The 17,885-nt window shown below is 43.7% G+C and overlaps 1 protein-coding gene across 11 annotated transcripts in view; it reads right to left on the bottom strand.

Annotated features, from left to right (window-relative positions):
• Positions 1–17,885, bottom strand: part of Fmnl2 (formin-like 2) — a 276,486-nt gene that overhangs the window by 13,077 nt on the left and 245,524 nt on the right. For 6 of the 11 annotated variants that reach the window (XR_003953721.1, XM_006498330.2, XM_006498336.2 and 3 more), the window contains 11 exons: positions 17,320–17,469; positions 15,546–15,647; positions 13,461–13,773; positions 12,668–12,874; positions 8,829–8,849; positions 6,890–7,014; positions 6,069–6,271; positions 4,052–4,286; positions 2,871–2,939; positions 2,682–2,762; positions 1,037–1,166 (listed from right to left, as the gene is read on the bottom strand). Coding sequence is in view for 10 of the 11 variants with exons in the window: in XM_006498330.2 (XP_006498393.1) it covers positions 1,037–1,166; positions 2,682–2,762; positions 2,871–2,939; positions 4,052–4,286; positions 6,069–6,271; positions 6,890–7,014; positions 8,829–8,849; positions 12,668–12,874; positions 13,461–13,773; positions 15,546–15,647; positions 17,320–17,469 (1,636 nt within the window). In the remaining variant the exon portion in view is untranslated. The other 5 variants (XM_006498338.2, XM_006498333.4, XM_006498335.4 and 2 more) reach the window with 2 other exon arrangements.

Raw genomic sequence — 17,885 nt, 5'->3', positions numbered from 1 at the left:
ACAGTTTCATGAATTCATTTATTCACTTATCCAACTTGCTGAAGTCTGAGTGAATTATGCCGTTATATAAAAGCCATTATACCCGTAAGAATTGTATAGACTGCAATGGGCCTATACATTGGTATAAGAAAATTTGACAAATCTGTGAGAGTGTAGTAGAAAGTACTTTTAGAATGCTAAAACAATGGTCATTTCACTTGGCTAAAAAAAAGTCCTAATTGCTATACAGACTCAGTGAGTCTGGGGTTGCTTCAAGAATCTAGTAATAGTTTATAATGAACACTAGGTATTGATGGTTCAATTTCAAATTACCATTTGAAAATAACTGCCTATCACTAGCGCTGGGATAAAGTTGCAAACTACTTTTATTTTGACCCAGATATTCTTGTGAGAAGACAGTACATCAGCTATCATACAACACTGAAAAGTCTTGGACTATAGTCCTAATTTTATCTCACACACACACACACACACACACACACACACACACACACACACACACACAGGTCATTACCAACTGGATCTTGCACAGGATAACCTCCACAATCCATCTTACCTATAATATGGGATTGCTAGTATCCTGTACAACCCAGTTGTCACATATAATTTAAATGAGAAAATGTTAAGTGCCAAAGCAAAGTAGCAACCAAGAAATACTGGTGGTTTAGATACAATGCCTGCGAGTGCTGCATCTGAGCAAGTAGGATGCCAGGCAATCAATCAAAGGATATTTTATTCAGGAGTGGCTACTTTCACCATCATATCTTGTCCACTAGTGAGAGAACAAACAGGGTGCTAGATGGGCAATGGAAGAGCCACATCTCAAAGAGAGAGAGAAGAACCTGAGAGAAGTTACCAGGCCTACATTTGACTGCTCTGGGGTGGGTGGTACCATTACAAACATTCCAGCCCAGGAGGGCTGCCTCTCTGATCGTGCCTTCTGCAGTGGGTTCTAAAGAGTGGTACAGCACGGGATGACTCCCTCGTTATGATATTAAATACCCCAAGGTAATACTAACAGCTGAACTTTAAGTACCTGCAGCAGCTTTTTCCACGTAATGAAGCTCATTATAAAACAGAGTAACTTGTTGATATTTTTCTTTTACCACATTTGATATATAGTGCAACAGTGTTTGCTTTCGGTCTGTCGACTTTGTATCTAAGAGCTGGAAACAAAAGGGGACATGGGTTAGGTGCAAGAACAAGGTGCGAGCATCCAGAGTCAATAACGGAGGGCCGGAAAAAGAGGAGATTCAAGATTCAATGTGCCCTGTAGAGAGCCAGCCCACTGGTGCTTAAACAGCCTGAGAGTGTTTAAGAGAGTCTAAATGCTAGAGTAGACTCTGAGCTAGGAATACTTCAGATCTTTATCTTTCTTATAAAAATTCTCAGGCTGGAGAGATGGCTCAGTGGTTAAGAGCACCAACTGCTCTTCTGAAGGTCCTGAGTTCAAATCCCAGCAACCATATGGTGGCTCACAACCATCTGTAACAAGATCTGACGCCCTCTTCTGGAGTGTCTGAAAACAGTTACAGTGTATTTACACATAATAAGTAAACAAATCTTGAAAAATATAGATTTTTAAGAATTCTCCTGTCCCTGCAGCTGCTACCCACCTACCACCCTAGCTCTACAGGACCCCCTTGTTGGTACTTTTCAATGAGAAGAACCAGAACAGAGGTGGAAGGTGGAGCCAGCAAGTGTGCTCAACAGCTCCAGGGGCAGCAGGCTCTCCCTTAGTCCCTAGCTCTGATGATTCTGACAGCTGCCTCCCTCTGGATGCCCAGGTACTCTGCATCTGTGAACTTTACAAACCTGAGACAGAAATATTAAAAAACAAGCTGATGTCAGTACTGACTTTTTCTTGTGACTATTTGATACATAATACCATGAAACAATTACTTGCAAATCATGACATAAGTACTAGGTATTATATGCAAACCTGTCATGATTTAAAAGTTAAGGGTCATCTTTAGTTTAATTCCACAGAATATACTACTTTATAGAAAGGACTTGAGTATCTGAGATGTTTAAGATCCTGGAAGATCTTGGGACAAATCCTACATAGATACTATTAATCAGATTATGGTGTGTGTGTGTGTGTTAGTGTGTGTGTGTGTGTGTGTGTGTGTGTGTGTGTGTGTGTGTGTGATGACAATATCAATTAACTATGCCTTCCCTGACTTGGAAGCCACACTAGGTAGGCCTGCACAGCCTGGACAGGACGCATGAAGGATAACTTTGCAAGGGTCTGTACTTTGTCCATACAGAAAAGTAGAAAGTAAGTATACATGTGTAACCATATCCTATTTTTTCTAGACAAAATTATCTATTTGTCTGAAAAGTATACCCAATTTTAAAAATTTGGCTTAAACGGTTCACTCCATTAGCTGTCTTCCAAGTCATTTCTTATCACACTGGAACTTGAGGTTATTGCTATAAACATGCAGCATTCGTAATTCAGCTTCTTGAGAAAAGACTCCTAGAAATGGGACACTGGGTGAAAAGGTCCTTCCTGCCAAATGGTGTTTCAGAAAATTTACACCAACCACCCTCCTGCAATAAGAGGTTCCTCCTCCAACCCCTCCCCTAGCCCCTCCCAGAATAGAAGCCCTCCTCCACAACTTAATCTCTGCCGCTGAGTCCTTCAAGGATCCCGTAGTTCTTTTTAGCTCACACACCAGATCTAAACTCTGAAGTTTAAATCCATAGACTGCTCCTCGTTTGCTGCTATTCATATAGTTTCCAAGGGCCAAGATGATCTGGAAAAGCAAGCGAGAAAAGACGGGTTCATCAGGACAGACCCTGGGTGCTAGAAGGCCACCAGTCAAGTCAGCTCTCCACGAACACAACAGAAAAACTGCACTTGCCTCCAGAATCTTCTTGAGCTTTTGAGATGACTTGATAGAGACGGATGCTGCTATAATTGCGTGAAGTTGCTGGATTCCAATGAGAAGAAGGAAAGACAGGGGGAGACTGTTAAAAAACAAAACGGCAAACCAGCTGGAAAGTAAAAGCTAACTATGCCTTAAGAAACCATACATTACATGTGCTCTTCTCAAAAACTATTCTCAGCGACAAGTAACATGGGGAATCGTTCATCTCTAGTCAACTCATAGCCAGGAAGATTTCAAGGTGGGGTTACCTCTCTGGCATGATCCAGTTCCCTGTGCACCACCTCTACTCATACACAATTTACACTTTTCAGTGAAGATGTTCAAGCATGCAAAGGGTGAGAAGCAATGGACAGGCAGCCCTGTAACTCTCTAGAAGTTCCCAGAACATGTTCTGAACGAATGAATATGCTACCATAAGCAGTGACTGAGATTTTTTTTTTTTTTTTTTTGAGAAGCAGAACCAAGGACAAACTGATGTTTCTGACATCCCTAAGTCTCCATCAGACCAGCCCAGGGCATGAGAAGACTGACTGTTCTTTATTTATTTATTTATTATATGTAAGTACACTGTAGCTGTCTTCAGCTGCACCAGAAGAGGGCATCAGATCCCATTACAGATGGTTGTGAGCTACCATGTGGTTGCTGGGATTTGAACACAGGACCTTTGGAAGAACAGTCAGTTCTCCTAACCGCTGAGCCATCTCTCCAGCCCCGACCAACTGTTCTTTATCTGTGCATCACCACAATCTTCTTCAGCAGACGGCCAAGGAAGAAGCATCTTCTAGCACCGTCAGTGCCCTCGAGTCTGCCGCTCACTTAAGATGCAGAGCTATTTTTAGGAATGAGAGTCACAGTTCTAGTCTTGCCAATGAGAACTAGTTTTTAGTGCCCTCTGTACTCTTGCTATCTGAAACACAGAGGATACCTATAAACACGGAGCATTCTTTTGAGAGAACAGCTCTATCCCTAGGTATAGATCCTAGATTGGGTTCCCAATGTGAAAACCAAAGCTTAATTCCAAATGTTCCAGAACCTAGAAAGTTCTGGAGAGATTCTTTAGAACCCATTTGCATTGAGTGTCATTCAGAGAGATGTATAAGAATAAACAGCTGTATCTTTCCGTACCCCTCCCCTGCCAGAGCTGGTTCACTCACAGGAGTCAGCATCTGAATGCTCTCTGTGAAGTTCCCAATGAAGGCCATGATGGTCATCTTCTGCAGCAGCCGCTCAATCTTACTGAACTGCATCATGAAACGGTCCTCGTCTGACAAGTTCTCCAAGGGCTTCCTCTCTCGCTCATACAGCCGAAGCACTTTGACCTCATTCTCAGTTGGCAAGAACCTCATCAAACACTCAACAAAGTCAACCGGTAGCGTCTTCAAGTCAAACCTGCAACCAGTGTAGCCATGTCAGTGATCTACCAACCCAGCTCATCTTCTGCTAAGACAGCAGGCCTTGCATTCTATCCTGACAGCTGTCCTGTGGAAGTCCCACCATGCTGATGGTCCCAGCTGAGCACAGTTACCCTAACTGATGCCCCTGACCATGCTCAAATTGTTAGTGCTTTTATCTGACAGCTCCCAGGTAGCTTTGGCCTTTAGAAATCAAGAGTAGAGAATAGCAGACAGAATTTTAATGCTGGAACACAGGCTGGTCTGCATGTCCACAGGACTGTGAAATCATTCAAAGCGATCAGCACCTCACAGTTACAGTACATCTGGTGAATTTTATAAAACGTTTCTGTCGTTATTTTACTTTCACTAGAGACAAACTCAGTCAAATTCCTGTTCTATATGGATAATTTTGGTGTAGGTACGCACATTCTTTGAAGGAATATCAGGTCTAGGTAAATATTTGCTCAATTTGAAACAAGTATTTTCTTAATTCCTATTGTATTCTCCAGACAATCTTTCCTTATGAATAAAAGAAAGGGGGGGGGGGAAAGAAGGGAGAAAAGGAAAGGAAAAGAAAGGAAAAGAAAGGAAAGGAAAGGAAAGGAAAGGAAAGGAAAGGAAAGGAAAGGAAAGGAAAGGAAAGGAAAGGAAAGGAAAAAAGGAAAGGAAAAAAGGAAAGGAAAAAAGGAAAGGAAAAAAGGAAAGGAAAAAAGGAAAGGAAAAAAGGAAAGGAAAAAAGGAAAGGAAAAAAGGAAAGGAAAAAAGGAAAGGAAAAAAGGAAAGGAAAGGAAAGGAAAGGAAAGGAAAGGAAAGGAAAAAGAAAAGAAAAGAAAAGAAAAGAAAAGAAAAGAAAAGAAAAGAAAAGAAAGGAAAAGAAAAGAGAAAAACGAAAAACAAACAAACAGAAATCCCCATTCACTAGTATGGCAAACGAGGTATATGAGATTATAGACAAGACTGCATAGAACATTTCAATACTGAAAATCACAGAAGATTGCAGAAGACTATATTAGATTATGTCTTTGACTAGAGACACAAAAAAATCAGAGCAAATAATTTCTTAGAGTTAGGTAAGATCATCAGTCAAAAACTATAAAGCATCAAATTATGAAAAATTATTTCCTAAAACATCAATAACATCATTTTGGCTACAAGAAGATTGGCAAGATTTTTCTAACAGGTAAACAAAGCCATTACCTCCTGTGCAACTTATAAATAAATTGGAAGAAAAAAAGAAGCCTTGTTTAAAATAACCAGAAAGTACTTAGATCAAAGAATGCACATTCCTGTTGTCATCGACTAAGAGCTGCATCTGTATCGCATTTGAGGCTGGCATTGAACTCTATCCCCAGATGCCATCAAATGTGGACTCAGCAAGTCTGGATGCACTCCAGATCCTCCAGAGAAGCCTGCCATCTCTCCCTTTCTTCCCGATCTGCCCCACTCAGCTCTTTTATGTGGGCCCTGTTGAAGGGGCCACACAACCAGAACAAGACAGTAACGCTGTCCCAATCCAGACCTTCTTGTTCTGAGCTGACAAATGACAAGTGGATATGATGCTGCCCTGGGCACCTTCTGGTGCAGTGCTTTGGTGTTAACATCTTAGTTCCACGGGAGGAACAAGGAGAGCTCTAAAGTGGGGGGTACTAAGAGTTCCTCCATCTTTATGCTTATATTTTACCCCACTACTACTTCTGTTCTCTGCTGACTTGTAAGCTATTTTCTTCCTTAAGCTGCCCTTGCTCGGATTGACCTTCCCAGGATGCTGGAAACTTACACATGAATAGCTTTACATATCTCATCCGCAGACTTCCCAGCTTTCCTTAAAGTTATGGCAAGATTTTTGGCTCGATTTGCTTCTAATAATGTCACTTTACTTGATGCCTTCTGTGTTATTTTCTGCTTGCTTGAAGAAAGATCAATGGCAGGACCTTGGGCTTTTGTCTTGAATATTTCTTCAAATTCGTCCACATTTAAGTCCTAGGGTGGAGAAGGATGGCATTGTCAAGTCAGATCATATGTTAAAACTAAGTCACTGTCTGTTAGCAGAGGCCTCATCATTAGGCATTCTCTTAAGGAAAGACCTCCCATAATGCTGAGTGCTTATTCCTGCATGGCTTACTGCAGCACGTTCCCTGTTGTTATTAGAGTTCCCCTATCTCCCAGTCAGAAGTGAATGTCCAGAGAACTACTGATTCTAACAATTCAATTCAATTGCCTTTAATAATTGCTTTACACAGATATCTACTGCAGGCTAAATCCATGAAACCAGAGAGTCAGTACAGTTTCCTTAACCAGCGCAGCTCACAAGTCTATCTGTGTTCTTATAAATTAAAGGGCATGGTTGTGTCAGACATACATTTGGTGGCAGACACTGAAGATATTCAAAACTATTATCTTAATTTATTAGACACAGTTTTAGAACCCTCTTATAAGAATCATGTCCGATTTAATTTTTTGATAGTGCAAGTCTAGTTCTTCACACTGGAGTACAGAAACATTGGATCTCGGTCACTGATGCTTGCCAGCAAGCAGGACAGCCGCCTTTGCTCTGCAGCACGACATGCACCTCCAGTCTACAAGCAAGGAGGCCGGTACCTCTAGGATCCGCTCATCATCGATTTCATTGAAGACTGTGCCGTTGATCTGATTGGGCTTCAGGGCGACCCAGTTAAACACTGGCATTCGGAACTTCGTCTTGATTGGCTTCTTAATTTTCACAGCTGAAGGTGTCAGAGATAAGAAAATTAAGTCCTGTCTAAAACCTTGGAATCTTTGGGAACATTAAGACAACAGTCCTTGCAGATGACACTTGAACGCTGGAGGAAGTTGGCAAGAGGCACCCAGGTGGTGCCAAACATTGAGAGCACCTGGACTTGGCCAGAGCCATTCAAGGTCCCCATTTGGGTGCCTAATACTGGAGTATTATAAAAGCTGCCTAGGGGCTGAGGATTGAGTTTATTTGGTTTTACTGAGGCCATTAGACTATTGCTTTGTAAGTTACAGTATGAGACTAGACAGCAGAGGGGGAAACTGCCTTGAATTCTGAGGTCTTCTACTCTTGTTCCTAGGATATATATTTATAAATAAGCTTTAAAGGGTGGTCTGAGACTGCGGGGAGGAAGGACTGCCTAACCCACTAGGAATATCACAGCAAGAATGATGCTCTTCGGCAGGAAGCTGCATTGCTGTGGGCGACTGTGATAAAGAGACTACACTGGCTGCTGAGGCATTTCAAATAGACAAGGAGCATCAGTGGCCGGTATCAGAGAACAATGAAGATGACAGAGGGCCAGCGCAGAGATCACAGTGACCCTCAGGAGTGCTACAGTCCCTTCTCCCCCTTCTAAAGGAGCCAGTTATCTAGACATCATCAGTGAACTTATTAAATGTACCGAAAGTGAGAGGCTTGGATCTAATATTTATGGGCTAAAGGGAATTAGCACCTCTCATTTTGAGAAAACAAACCTAAAAGATAACTGTTTAACATTCGTTATATTATTATACATCATACACAAGGCTTTCCAAACCACTTCGCTATATACACTCCCCCCACCTGCCTACTGTGAGTTTCCCCCTCACCATAAGGTGAGTTTCCTCACTCGGCAGGTACGGGGAGAGGAAGTTAAAGCTTTGGGATAGACACAGCAAAGATGACCAGCACCCGAGCTTTGCCCTGCCTTCATAGATGTTTACTGCAAAGGGATACAGCTAGTGCCTCTCATTCCTCCAGAGTTACAAAGGCCATAGAAAGAGAAGGAATGTCATCAGATAGATCCACACAGAAGCATGCAGCAACACAAAGACAGCTTTCGCCAAAACAGGCTTTTCTATCACCAAACGTGGCACCCTAATCCCCATTATCAACAGTGTTAGATTCCTGCTCACACTTACGTTTTTGTCTACACTACCCAGGAGAACCAATGACCTCGACAGGCAAAGGCTTTCTATAATTGACCCTTCATCCAAATGGTGGGGGATGGCGGTAAGGGAGATGGTGGGGGAAGTATCATTTCAACTCAAGTAAGGAAAAACTTCCTGACTTTGGCTAGGCGTACAGTATAGCAGACAGCAGGGCCTATAGGTGTCGAGGACATATACTGTGACCCCAGGACTCAAGCTAAAGAAAGTAACTTTAAATGTGTGGTTGTTCCACATAATAGAACCACAGGCAGTGGGAGGGTCTTGGTAAGGTACAGCCAACCATTTTCTCTTATTCTCTTTATTTCCTTAGAATACAGTCAGAGTGGAAAGATTAGAACTGACTATGAAAACTAAATACTAAGAAAGAAACATTCCTCTATCAAAGGACTGGAACATGGCCTGTGAATCCAGGCCGTGCCTTCAGGAGATGTACAGATTCAGCTGAAACACATGGGCAAACCTGGAGTCACAGTCAGCCAACACCCAGACTACCTCGAGACACAATGTCAAATGCCATGGCTCAAAGTAGGGTGGAATGGAGAGATGTCGAGGCACAGGGTGACTGACAGAACACACAGGAAATACTCAACACGCGTGGTGAGGAGCCACCTACAGAAAAGCTTGATTGGCCCATCTTTTGTGGAAGCAGAAAGAACAGAAAACACAAAATATATAGATATATATTAGATACAGTTAGAGTTGGGTGGCCCAGCAGTTCACAGCACTCTTAGCATAGAACTCCATGCCTCGTGGACACATTTCAGCAGCACAAAGCCAAAAATCCAGTCTCCTGCCTCTGAAGATTCACTTTGTGTTTTTGTTTATGTTTCTGTATTCCCCACCCCTCTCTGGGAGAAAGAGAAAACAAAACAAAACAAAATATTTCATTGTAATGGTCCCGAGCAGCCATAGTGAACTGTACTAGCTATTCCATAGACTGTAAACAAGTTCTTAATAACACAGAATCAGCCAAAGTCAGACACTGAGAGGATTCAAGCATATCTTCTCAAAGCAAAGCAAAGGCCACCAGCTGCACAGGCAGCGGAGGATCCTGAGGGCAGCAGGTCACAGAAATAGAAAATGCCTAATCCACAGTTGACCTACCTCAGGAAAGGAGTCAGACTGCTCCATTTGCCTTGTTATCTTACATACATTACTTGAAGACGTGAGTGGCTATATCATAGTATTAACATTTTCTTTATGAAGCCTAAAGAATTTTTTTCAGCTAGAGATACACTATGGGACTTCTTCCTGACTCCCTGCTGTGTCCACTCTTCCCCACTGCAGAGATATCGGATAGATATCCTGTCACGGTGGGCCTACAGGCTAAGGGGTTTTCTAGAAGTAATGGGAATTTACTTCTATAGAGATATCCAATGTTCTCGACAGGCAAAGGCTTTCTCTAATTGACCCTTCATCCAAGTAGTGGGGAGTTGCAGTAAGGGAGATGGTGGGGGAAGAATCTTTTCAACTCAAATAAGGAAAAATTTCCTGACTTCAGCTAGGCATGGAGTATAGCAGACAGCTGTGTCTCTTACTTCTACTGAGATGTCCTGATTCTCTCAGACCTCTGGATTCCAGAGAGAAAAATCACTGAACACACAGGGAGAATATTTTACAAAATCAGCTTCACTTACTCTGAACTGGAAGCCAAATTAAGGATGAATAAGAGGGAGATTAGAGGCCTCGCAGAAAGTACCTAATCCCAAATTATGGAACACTTAGGACTTTGTAATCTTATAAAACAAGACGTATCTTGTAACTACTGGCAGACATTTAATGAGCTAAGAGGACTTCTTCAGTCCTATCTATGGTTCAGAGTAACAGTGGAGACATCTACCTGTGAGGCTCCTGAGCGCAGCCGTAATCAGCTGAGCGCAGAACTCTGCACCATAAACTTAAAACACCCTAGAGTTTTAACAAAGTTAAAAATGAAGTAGCTGCACAGGCTTAATGCAAACAAACAAACAAACAACCCCCCCCCCTCCAAAAAAAAAACCTTGCACGGCCATGTTTTGGAAAGGCACTTTGGACTTGCAGCCTCGGCCTACAGCCCACTTCCCTGCCAATGACTTAGGTCTGCTTTAGCTCATGTGAACGCAAGCGGATGCTGAACCACAGGTTAGCTTTTGCAATGGAAAAAGAAGCCGCTCCAGGTGAGGCATAGTAGACACATCTCACAGAAAATGCTCGTCCGGAGCTACAAGGAAAGCTTAGTCAGTGACCCAGGTGTGCAAGGCAATGGTGGCATCCACATTGAGTCACCAGGAACAGCCTGGTGACAGAGCAGATCCCCAGAGAGCGTACGGCGCTCACTATTTACATTCAGACTCCAATAGCTCCACGGTGACTCTCCTCCACCCTTCCTCTTCCGAAGCAACAAAAGTTCTAGAAGAAAGTGGTAAACATGGGAGATCTTGAAGGGTAAAAATAAGCCACAAATTTACCAAGAAATTGAAAAGGCATCTTTGTATCCTTGAGAACTTCACAGATGTCACGGCTACAGTAGAAGCTGAGGTGGGCAAATCTGCTTAAGAAACTTTTGGATGGCTGAAAGGCTTATAGTTACTTGGAGAAATTATCCGAGAAAGGGGGGGGGGGTGCAGATAAAGCTGCTGAGGCGACCCTTGGAGGGACTGAGAAGTAGAAATCTTCAAAGACTGTCCTTTAGGCTTGGATATGACAGAAACCACCACAGCCTTGGAACTAGCGCAGGGGTCCTCAACCTTTTAATAAAGCACCTCCCGTTGTGATGACCCCTCAACCATAAAATTCGTTCATTGCTACGTCACAATTCTAGCTTCTAGTTATGAATCATAATGTAAATATTTGATGTGCAGGATATCTGATATATGGCCCCTGTGAAAGAGCTGTTTGACCACCACAAGGTGAGAACTGCTAAACTAGAGGGTAGCAGGGTAGCTGCTCATAGTAACTGAGAGAGTTCAAGAACAGTACTACCTAGTGCTACCTACAGGGATAGACAGACACCTCAGAACAGAGCTGCCCAGGATCACAGGAACAGATCGCCACCTCAGGGCAGAGCTACCCAATAGTCCAGAGCGGCAACTTGAGAGCAGTGCTAGTGAATTGGTTCCTTCTTTTAGTTTGTTTGTTACTGTCAACTAGACACAGGTTAAGAGTCACCTTGGCAGAAGAAGCATCAATTGAGAAAATGCCTCCATTAGATTGACTTGTAAGCAAGATGTAAGGCAATTCACTGATTACTGACTGATTTCAGACGTTCCAGCTCATTTTGAGCCCTGTCACCCCTAGGTGTAAGAAAGCAGGCTGAGCAAACAATAGGGAGCAAGCTAGTAAGCAACATGTCTCCATGGCCTCTGCATCAGCTCCTGCTTCCTGCCTTGAGACCCTGCCCAAATTTCTCTCCATGCTAATCTGTAAGCTAAAGTAAACCCTCTCCTTCCCAAGTTGCCTTGCTTATGGTGTTTATCACACAGCAATAACCAACAGCAAACTAAGACTGTGGTGCAGTATCACTGGGAAAGCCTCTCAATAGCAGAGCTGCCTGGTGTCACGTGGTGGCAGCCTCTGAGCAGGAACCTAACAACCACCTCAGAGGGGACTGACTTAGTATGGAAGAGACTGCTACCTCCAAGCAGGGCTACCCATTATTACAGAGAAAGCTACCCAGTAGCAAAGAATGCCAACCTCAAAGCAGTTACTCACTATCAGAACAGAGATCCCTAGAGCACAGGTGGTAAGCTCAGCACAGTGCTACCCACCGTCAAAACAGGGACAGGACCTCAGAACAACTCCGAACTCTCAGTGACACTCTGAAGTGGCTCAGTATTAAAGAGTAAAATTTCATGTCCAAGCTTCAAAACTAGTAACTTATTTCAAGGCTTGGAACAGTTCCCTTCATCTCCCTCCCCTGCCTCCCGTTTATTTCCAGCAAGGCAGGGCACACCCTTACCTCCTGATGAGCAGGAGGAGATGAATTATTTGGAAGCTTTTCAAATCATTAAAAAAAAAAAAAATTGCTGTTATTCCCCTCGAAGCCTAAAACTACTGTGGCAAACCCTGACAAATGTGCAGAAGCCAAGCCTGCAACTCTGCATCACAGAGGCCATTACTCAAAGGCGTGTTCTCCTCACAGAAGACACTCCCACTAACTTACAAAAGAACAACTCTCAATAGGAGGACCTAGTTCAGAGCTTTGGCCACTGTAGGGAAAGACAGGGGAAACGCTAGATGACAAGGTCAGAACCGCTAGGAAGAGTGTGACAAATGCTACTCATGTATGACGATTTCCCCTTTGCTGGCTACATTAGCAGGAATGTCCTTCTAAGGGACATGTACAGATGAGAAAGTTCCAATTGCTGAAAGAGCAGCTTTAGCTCTCGAGAGGGAGAGGGAGGGAGAGGGGGGAGGGGGAGGGGAATGAGGGTTTCACACACAAGCATCTCCATTCCCATCCCATGTTCTCACCTGCTAATCCTGAGTTGAAAACCACTGTAGGTGAAGAAGTCCCAGGCAGCGGGGGTGCAGAGGGAGGTGGGGGTGGTGGCAGAGGAGGAGCTGGTGAAGTCTCAGCTGCAGGGCCTGGGAGTGGAGGGGGTGGAGGGGGTGGGGGAGGGGGTGGAGGGGGTGGGGGAGGAGGTGGGGACATAGGTGGCGATGCTGTTCCATTTTGTGCTGGAGAAAAGAAGAAAATGTCATGGGCACATAAAGCATGAGAAAACTGGGCTGGCCAGTTGGCTCATCAAGCAACACTACTTAGATCCTGGGGACCCACATAAAAGTGGAACCAGACCTGACTCTACAAAGGTGGCCTCCGAGCGCGACAAGCATACTGCGGTATACACTCACTCACACCCATGCATCACTCAAACAGAACAATAACAAGCAAATACCATTTTTAAATGAAATAAAAAAAGCATGTGAAAACAAAATCACAAGGGTAGCATTTCCTTACTGAGAAACAGGAAAATATTATAACATAAGTGACATGAAGATTAACTTTTGTTGTAATCTATCCTATCTCGTGTGTTCGAGGATGTGCACATGAGTTCTGTGCCTGAAGATGCCAGAGGCGAGGACACTTCCTCTAGAGTTGGCATTATAGGTTGTTGTGAGCCACGCTCTGTGGGTGCCAGGAGACAAACCCGGGTGTCTGGGAGAGTAGTGCATGTTCTTAACCACTAAGCCTTTCTCCATCTCCTCAAAATGGAATCTTGCTCAAGATAAGGGAAATCACTACTGTTCCACCAGGGCATCTTACCTGCTTCAGATGTGTCTGATGATGGAGGTAGTGGTGGGGGAGGAGGGACTGAGGGTCCTGAGGTGGTGGCCCCTGGAACTGATCCCACATAGTTACCCACTGCTAGTTCTGACCCCGTGGACAACGTGCCAGAGGCCATGACTGGCAGTATGGCAATGTCCCCATCCCCTTTCTTCTGAATTTTAATGGTCCCTTGTTTCTCCAGTTCGTGAATCTTTTTTTCCAGGGTAGACTGTCTTTGAATGGCTTCTTCCTTTTCTTTGACCATTTTTCTTAACGTGTGAACTTGGGTATTTGCATCTTTGTAGATTTCCTGCAAAAAGAAGTCATGTTCAGGACACTGGCTTCATAGAACATTCCCGAGTAAACCTGGGTAAGCTAACTGAGGGAAACAGGTGGAGAGAGAACCCGCACTCAGACATTCGGGAAACTGTGGGATTCAGTCAGAACATAAGAAATCCGGTAATTATCAATTGAGCTAATAATGCATGCAATGTATTCTAGCGTTGGCTACTGTTAATGAAGTTCTTCCCATTTAATTAGTGGAGTTAACATCACTTTCCCCGTAGGCAAAAGAGAACAGAACAGAGATGATTTTATCCACAAATTGAATTTGAAACATCCCATGGGTATCACCGTGGTTCAGCATGCTTTCTTTTACTAATTATAAAATAAAATGCATCTGTAACTCCTAGATACACACTGACTAACAAGAGACAAAAAGTCCCTAAATCTGACTTTGATAGAAATCAGACGACGATTAAAACCTCTGCAAAGGCTGGGTGTGGTAGGGCACACCTTTAATCCCGGACCGTGGAGGCAGAGGCAGGTGGTCTGTGTGTCTGAGACCTAGTTGGTCTGTGCAGTGATTTTCAGGCCAGCCAGGGCTACATGCTGCCACCAGAAGATAGACAGTAAGTAAGCAAGCAAACAGACTTTGCAAAGCTGGGAGTGACCTACTCACGCATGACCAGAAGCTGCGAGCGTGGCTGATTTCTCTGGCTCTTATGAAAGCGCCTTGACAGAGCTCAGGAAAGCCATTGCTGGAACATCTCCCTTTTGGCCATGCATTTAGCAAAACAACCCAAAGCTTCCCACCACTTGTCAAAGTTTATACAAAACAAAGTTAAAATTCAATTCAAAGGCCGTCCTGGGTGCTTCTATTAAGAGTCCACGGATATTCCTGTGTGAATAGCTATGTGGAACTGAACTTACAGTCTGGGGCCTGTACGAGTTCTCTCTCACCTCAGACTTCCGACAAGCAGGGAACATTCTTTCTTACACCCTTCTATCATTTGTAATCTGAGTGTCTGGACTTGAATGGAGTCCATATGCTACAACTTTGTCTTGATGGTGTGCCAGGAAATATGTATCATAGAGCTAACTGTAGGACGTGTCAGAATATCAGACAGCACACACAGCCGTGATAACCATCACATAAAATGTGCCATCACGTCAGCTGTTGGTGTGAAGACAGCCATGTGCCTGACAGCCCTCCAGGCATACTGGCTTTATGTTCTGAACAGTTCCAAGTACACGAATGGTTCAGACCGCCATAACTGCCTGACATAAGGCAAAATGGCAGGAAGGTAAAACAAAATGGCTAGGATTATACGATAATAAAATGCACTGGATTTTGGTGAATACCTTTACGGCTTATCTGTGCTGTGAACTGTTTCCATAGCAATCTGGTTTTGAGTAAAAGCAAAGTAAACACAACCAATGAGGCCTAAGTCCTCATGTGGTTGAAAATAAACAAGCAGAAAGAATTGAATTTGTGCTTTGTTTCTGTTTACAACCACATGGAGAACCCACAGAATCAACTCGGTCTCCCCTAGATAGGAAACCAGTGTTGATCCCAATATCTGTGATAAGGAAATAGGGAAGCTGGTGTTTATGATTATGCACACACGTGTACACATGTAGTATGAGTACTTTGGAGGGTCACCAGTGAAATGGTTGCACTAAATACACGGCATCAATGCATTCCTCGGAAATGAGCATGCTCTGCACTGGACCAGCCTTAAACTAGAGTGCACTGAGTGCCCGGCCACGCCCATCTGGATGGGTGCTGCCCGCACTTACCCGGACAACATCCAGTTCCTTATTCCTCTGCATAAGTTGCTTTTCCAGTTCCACGATCTTGGACATGGCTTCGTTCTCCGTGTCCTGCAGCTTTTCAGACAACTGTGGAATTGGGAGGAGAAAACAGAGTTACAACACAGATCATTCTGACCAGGTCCTTGGTCCTCAAAATCATATATCTCAGTCAACCAAGGACCCACCAGAGTCTTGCATATAGTCCAGAAGTTATTTACTGGAAACATTAATTTTTATACTACGGTTCTGAAGACATATCTGTTTCTATCAGGAATCAATAATGTATAGGTGGCTTCTATAAAACCCATACAGCAGCCATTCGGTGAACATACATAGCCATCTCTCTTTTTGCATGTCCTGAACTAAGAGTAGGACAAATTAAGGTGAAGGAGAGTGGAAGGCCACCTTCTACGCCTAACAAGGGATCAGGTAGACGCGTCTGGAAAGTTTTGATCTGGAAAAACATGGCTGTAACATTTTAGTCAGCTAAACTAAGTACTTTGGCTTTCTTCAGCCCAAACTACCCAATAATGGCAGTTATTTTTATAAACATCAATAGAGAAAGACTACATAGTGCTGGTTGGGAGGAATGAGGGGAGGAAGGGAGCCATGTGCTGACTAGCTAGTTTTCATATAAAGTTCTACAATCAAGAAACATCTGACACAGCCCCCCATTGGACATAATAAGAGGCAAAGCCATCCACTGAAGCAAGGCAGAAGATTAGATAGAGATTTACTGGGTAAAAGTGTAATTTCAAAGAGAGAGAAAAGGAAAAAGAAAAAGAAAGAAAACAACTGAACCTGTAAACACTCTCACTGAGCAGATGTCAACCAAGTCAGTGCAGAGCTTCCCAAAGCGGGGACTTGGGGTTTACACACTTGTTTTAACTATGAGCCATGGGAGCCCCGTTTTCACAGTGGTGGTAAGGGATAAAGTAAACATATGCCATACTCTAAAACAAAGTATGGCAGGAAACAAAAGCACGCTGCAGAGAGAGAAAAAATATTCCCACAAATAGAGACAATAAAGTTCCCGTCAAGTCATGGTAAGAACTTTGTTCTCCAGAGCTCAGCCGGACGGTGTCTTCCTCTCATGTACGAGGCCCCAGGTTCACCATTGAGCAATGGTTAAAAAGGAACAGCCCTCACGATGCATGAGGTTTTGAAAACTACAGCTCTCCGTTTACTCTTCAATATGACATATGTTAACATCTCACAGCCTCTAGGTTACTATTAACCTCTTTGTGGTTAACAAAATTCCCTTAAAGCAGATCAAGACACCGAGAGGACTTGATTCTTCAAAGACGACCAGAGTTGACAAGGCTCAGGGGTTTCCTGCAGAACTCCTACAGCTGGAATGACCCTGAGCAGAACCTGAGGTACAACGTAGGCAGGAGCACGGAGACTTGTATCAACTGGAGACAGCCCTATCCCTCAGGCTCTGAGGGCACTATGAGAAAGTGGGTCATCTTCAGAGACTCCATCACGAGGCCAGAGTCCCTCTCTTCATTTCCCTCTAACCCTTAGACTGTCAACCCTCCTATTCTGTGTTGGCAACTAGGATTGCCAGTGTGTGACTTTGGAGAAATGGAACAGGAAGGTAGGAAACGAAGCAAGGGCTTGGTTCCTTCTTTAAGAACCTAGATGGCTTCTATGAACTCTGCTCATTTCTATGTCAGACCCTTCCACCTCCTCCCTCAGAAGCTAGCGTTATCCCATTCCCACCCCCAGTGCATTTCCCTCTCTGAAATGCAATTACATGAGAGATGTTTTCTTCCAGCTCCTCCACCCGCTCCAAGGCAGCATTCTTGGTTTCTGCGTCTTCCAACAGAGCTCCCACATCAAACACATTGTCCAGGTAAGCCTGAATCTGTACTTGCAGCTTGTCGCTCTCTGTGTGTTTCAGCTTCTAGAAACAAAGATTCCAGAGAAGGCAGGATTAACTATCTGTGGGCATAGAACGTAATTTCCCAACCTGCTACACAATCAGTTACAAGTAGCCTACCTTTCTCTACAAGAGTTTAATACATCCTCCCGAAGAGGATTGCGGCATATTCCTATGAAGAAGGTATGACCATACTATGTATCATCCTAGATACATAAACACACACACACACACAGAGAGAGAAAGAGAGAGAGAGAGAGAGAGAGAGAGAGAGACTGCCTTCAAACACTTGCTACTCTAAGCTAAAACATTTTTTATGTAAGTAAGATAAAAACCACAGAGACATTAAAGGAGGGTTTGAGATGGAATAACTGTAAGCCCTGTGAAATCTAAGGGGTGTCTAGGGAGAGGTGACGGTGGCTAGGAGCAAAATAGAGTTA

Source organism: Mus musculus, chromosome 2 (genome assembly GCF_000001635.26).
Source record: "Mus musculus strain C57BL/6J chromosome 2, GRCm38.p6 C57BL/6J".
Taxonomy (NCBI): Eukaryota; Metazoa; Chordata; class Mammalia; order Rodentia; family Muridae; genus Mus; species Mus musculus.
The sequence above is the reverse complement of the archived record's forward strand: the minus strand, read 5'-3'. Positions and strand labels throughout refer to the sequence as shown.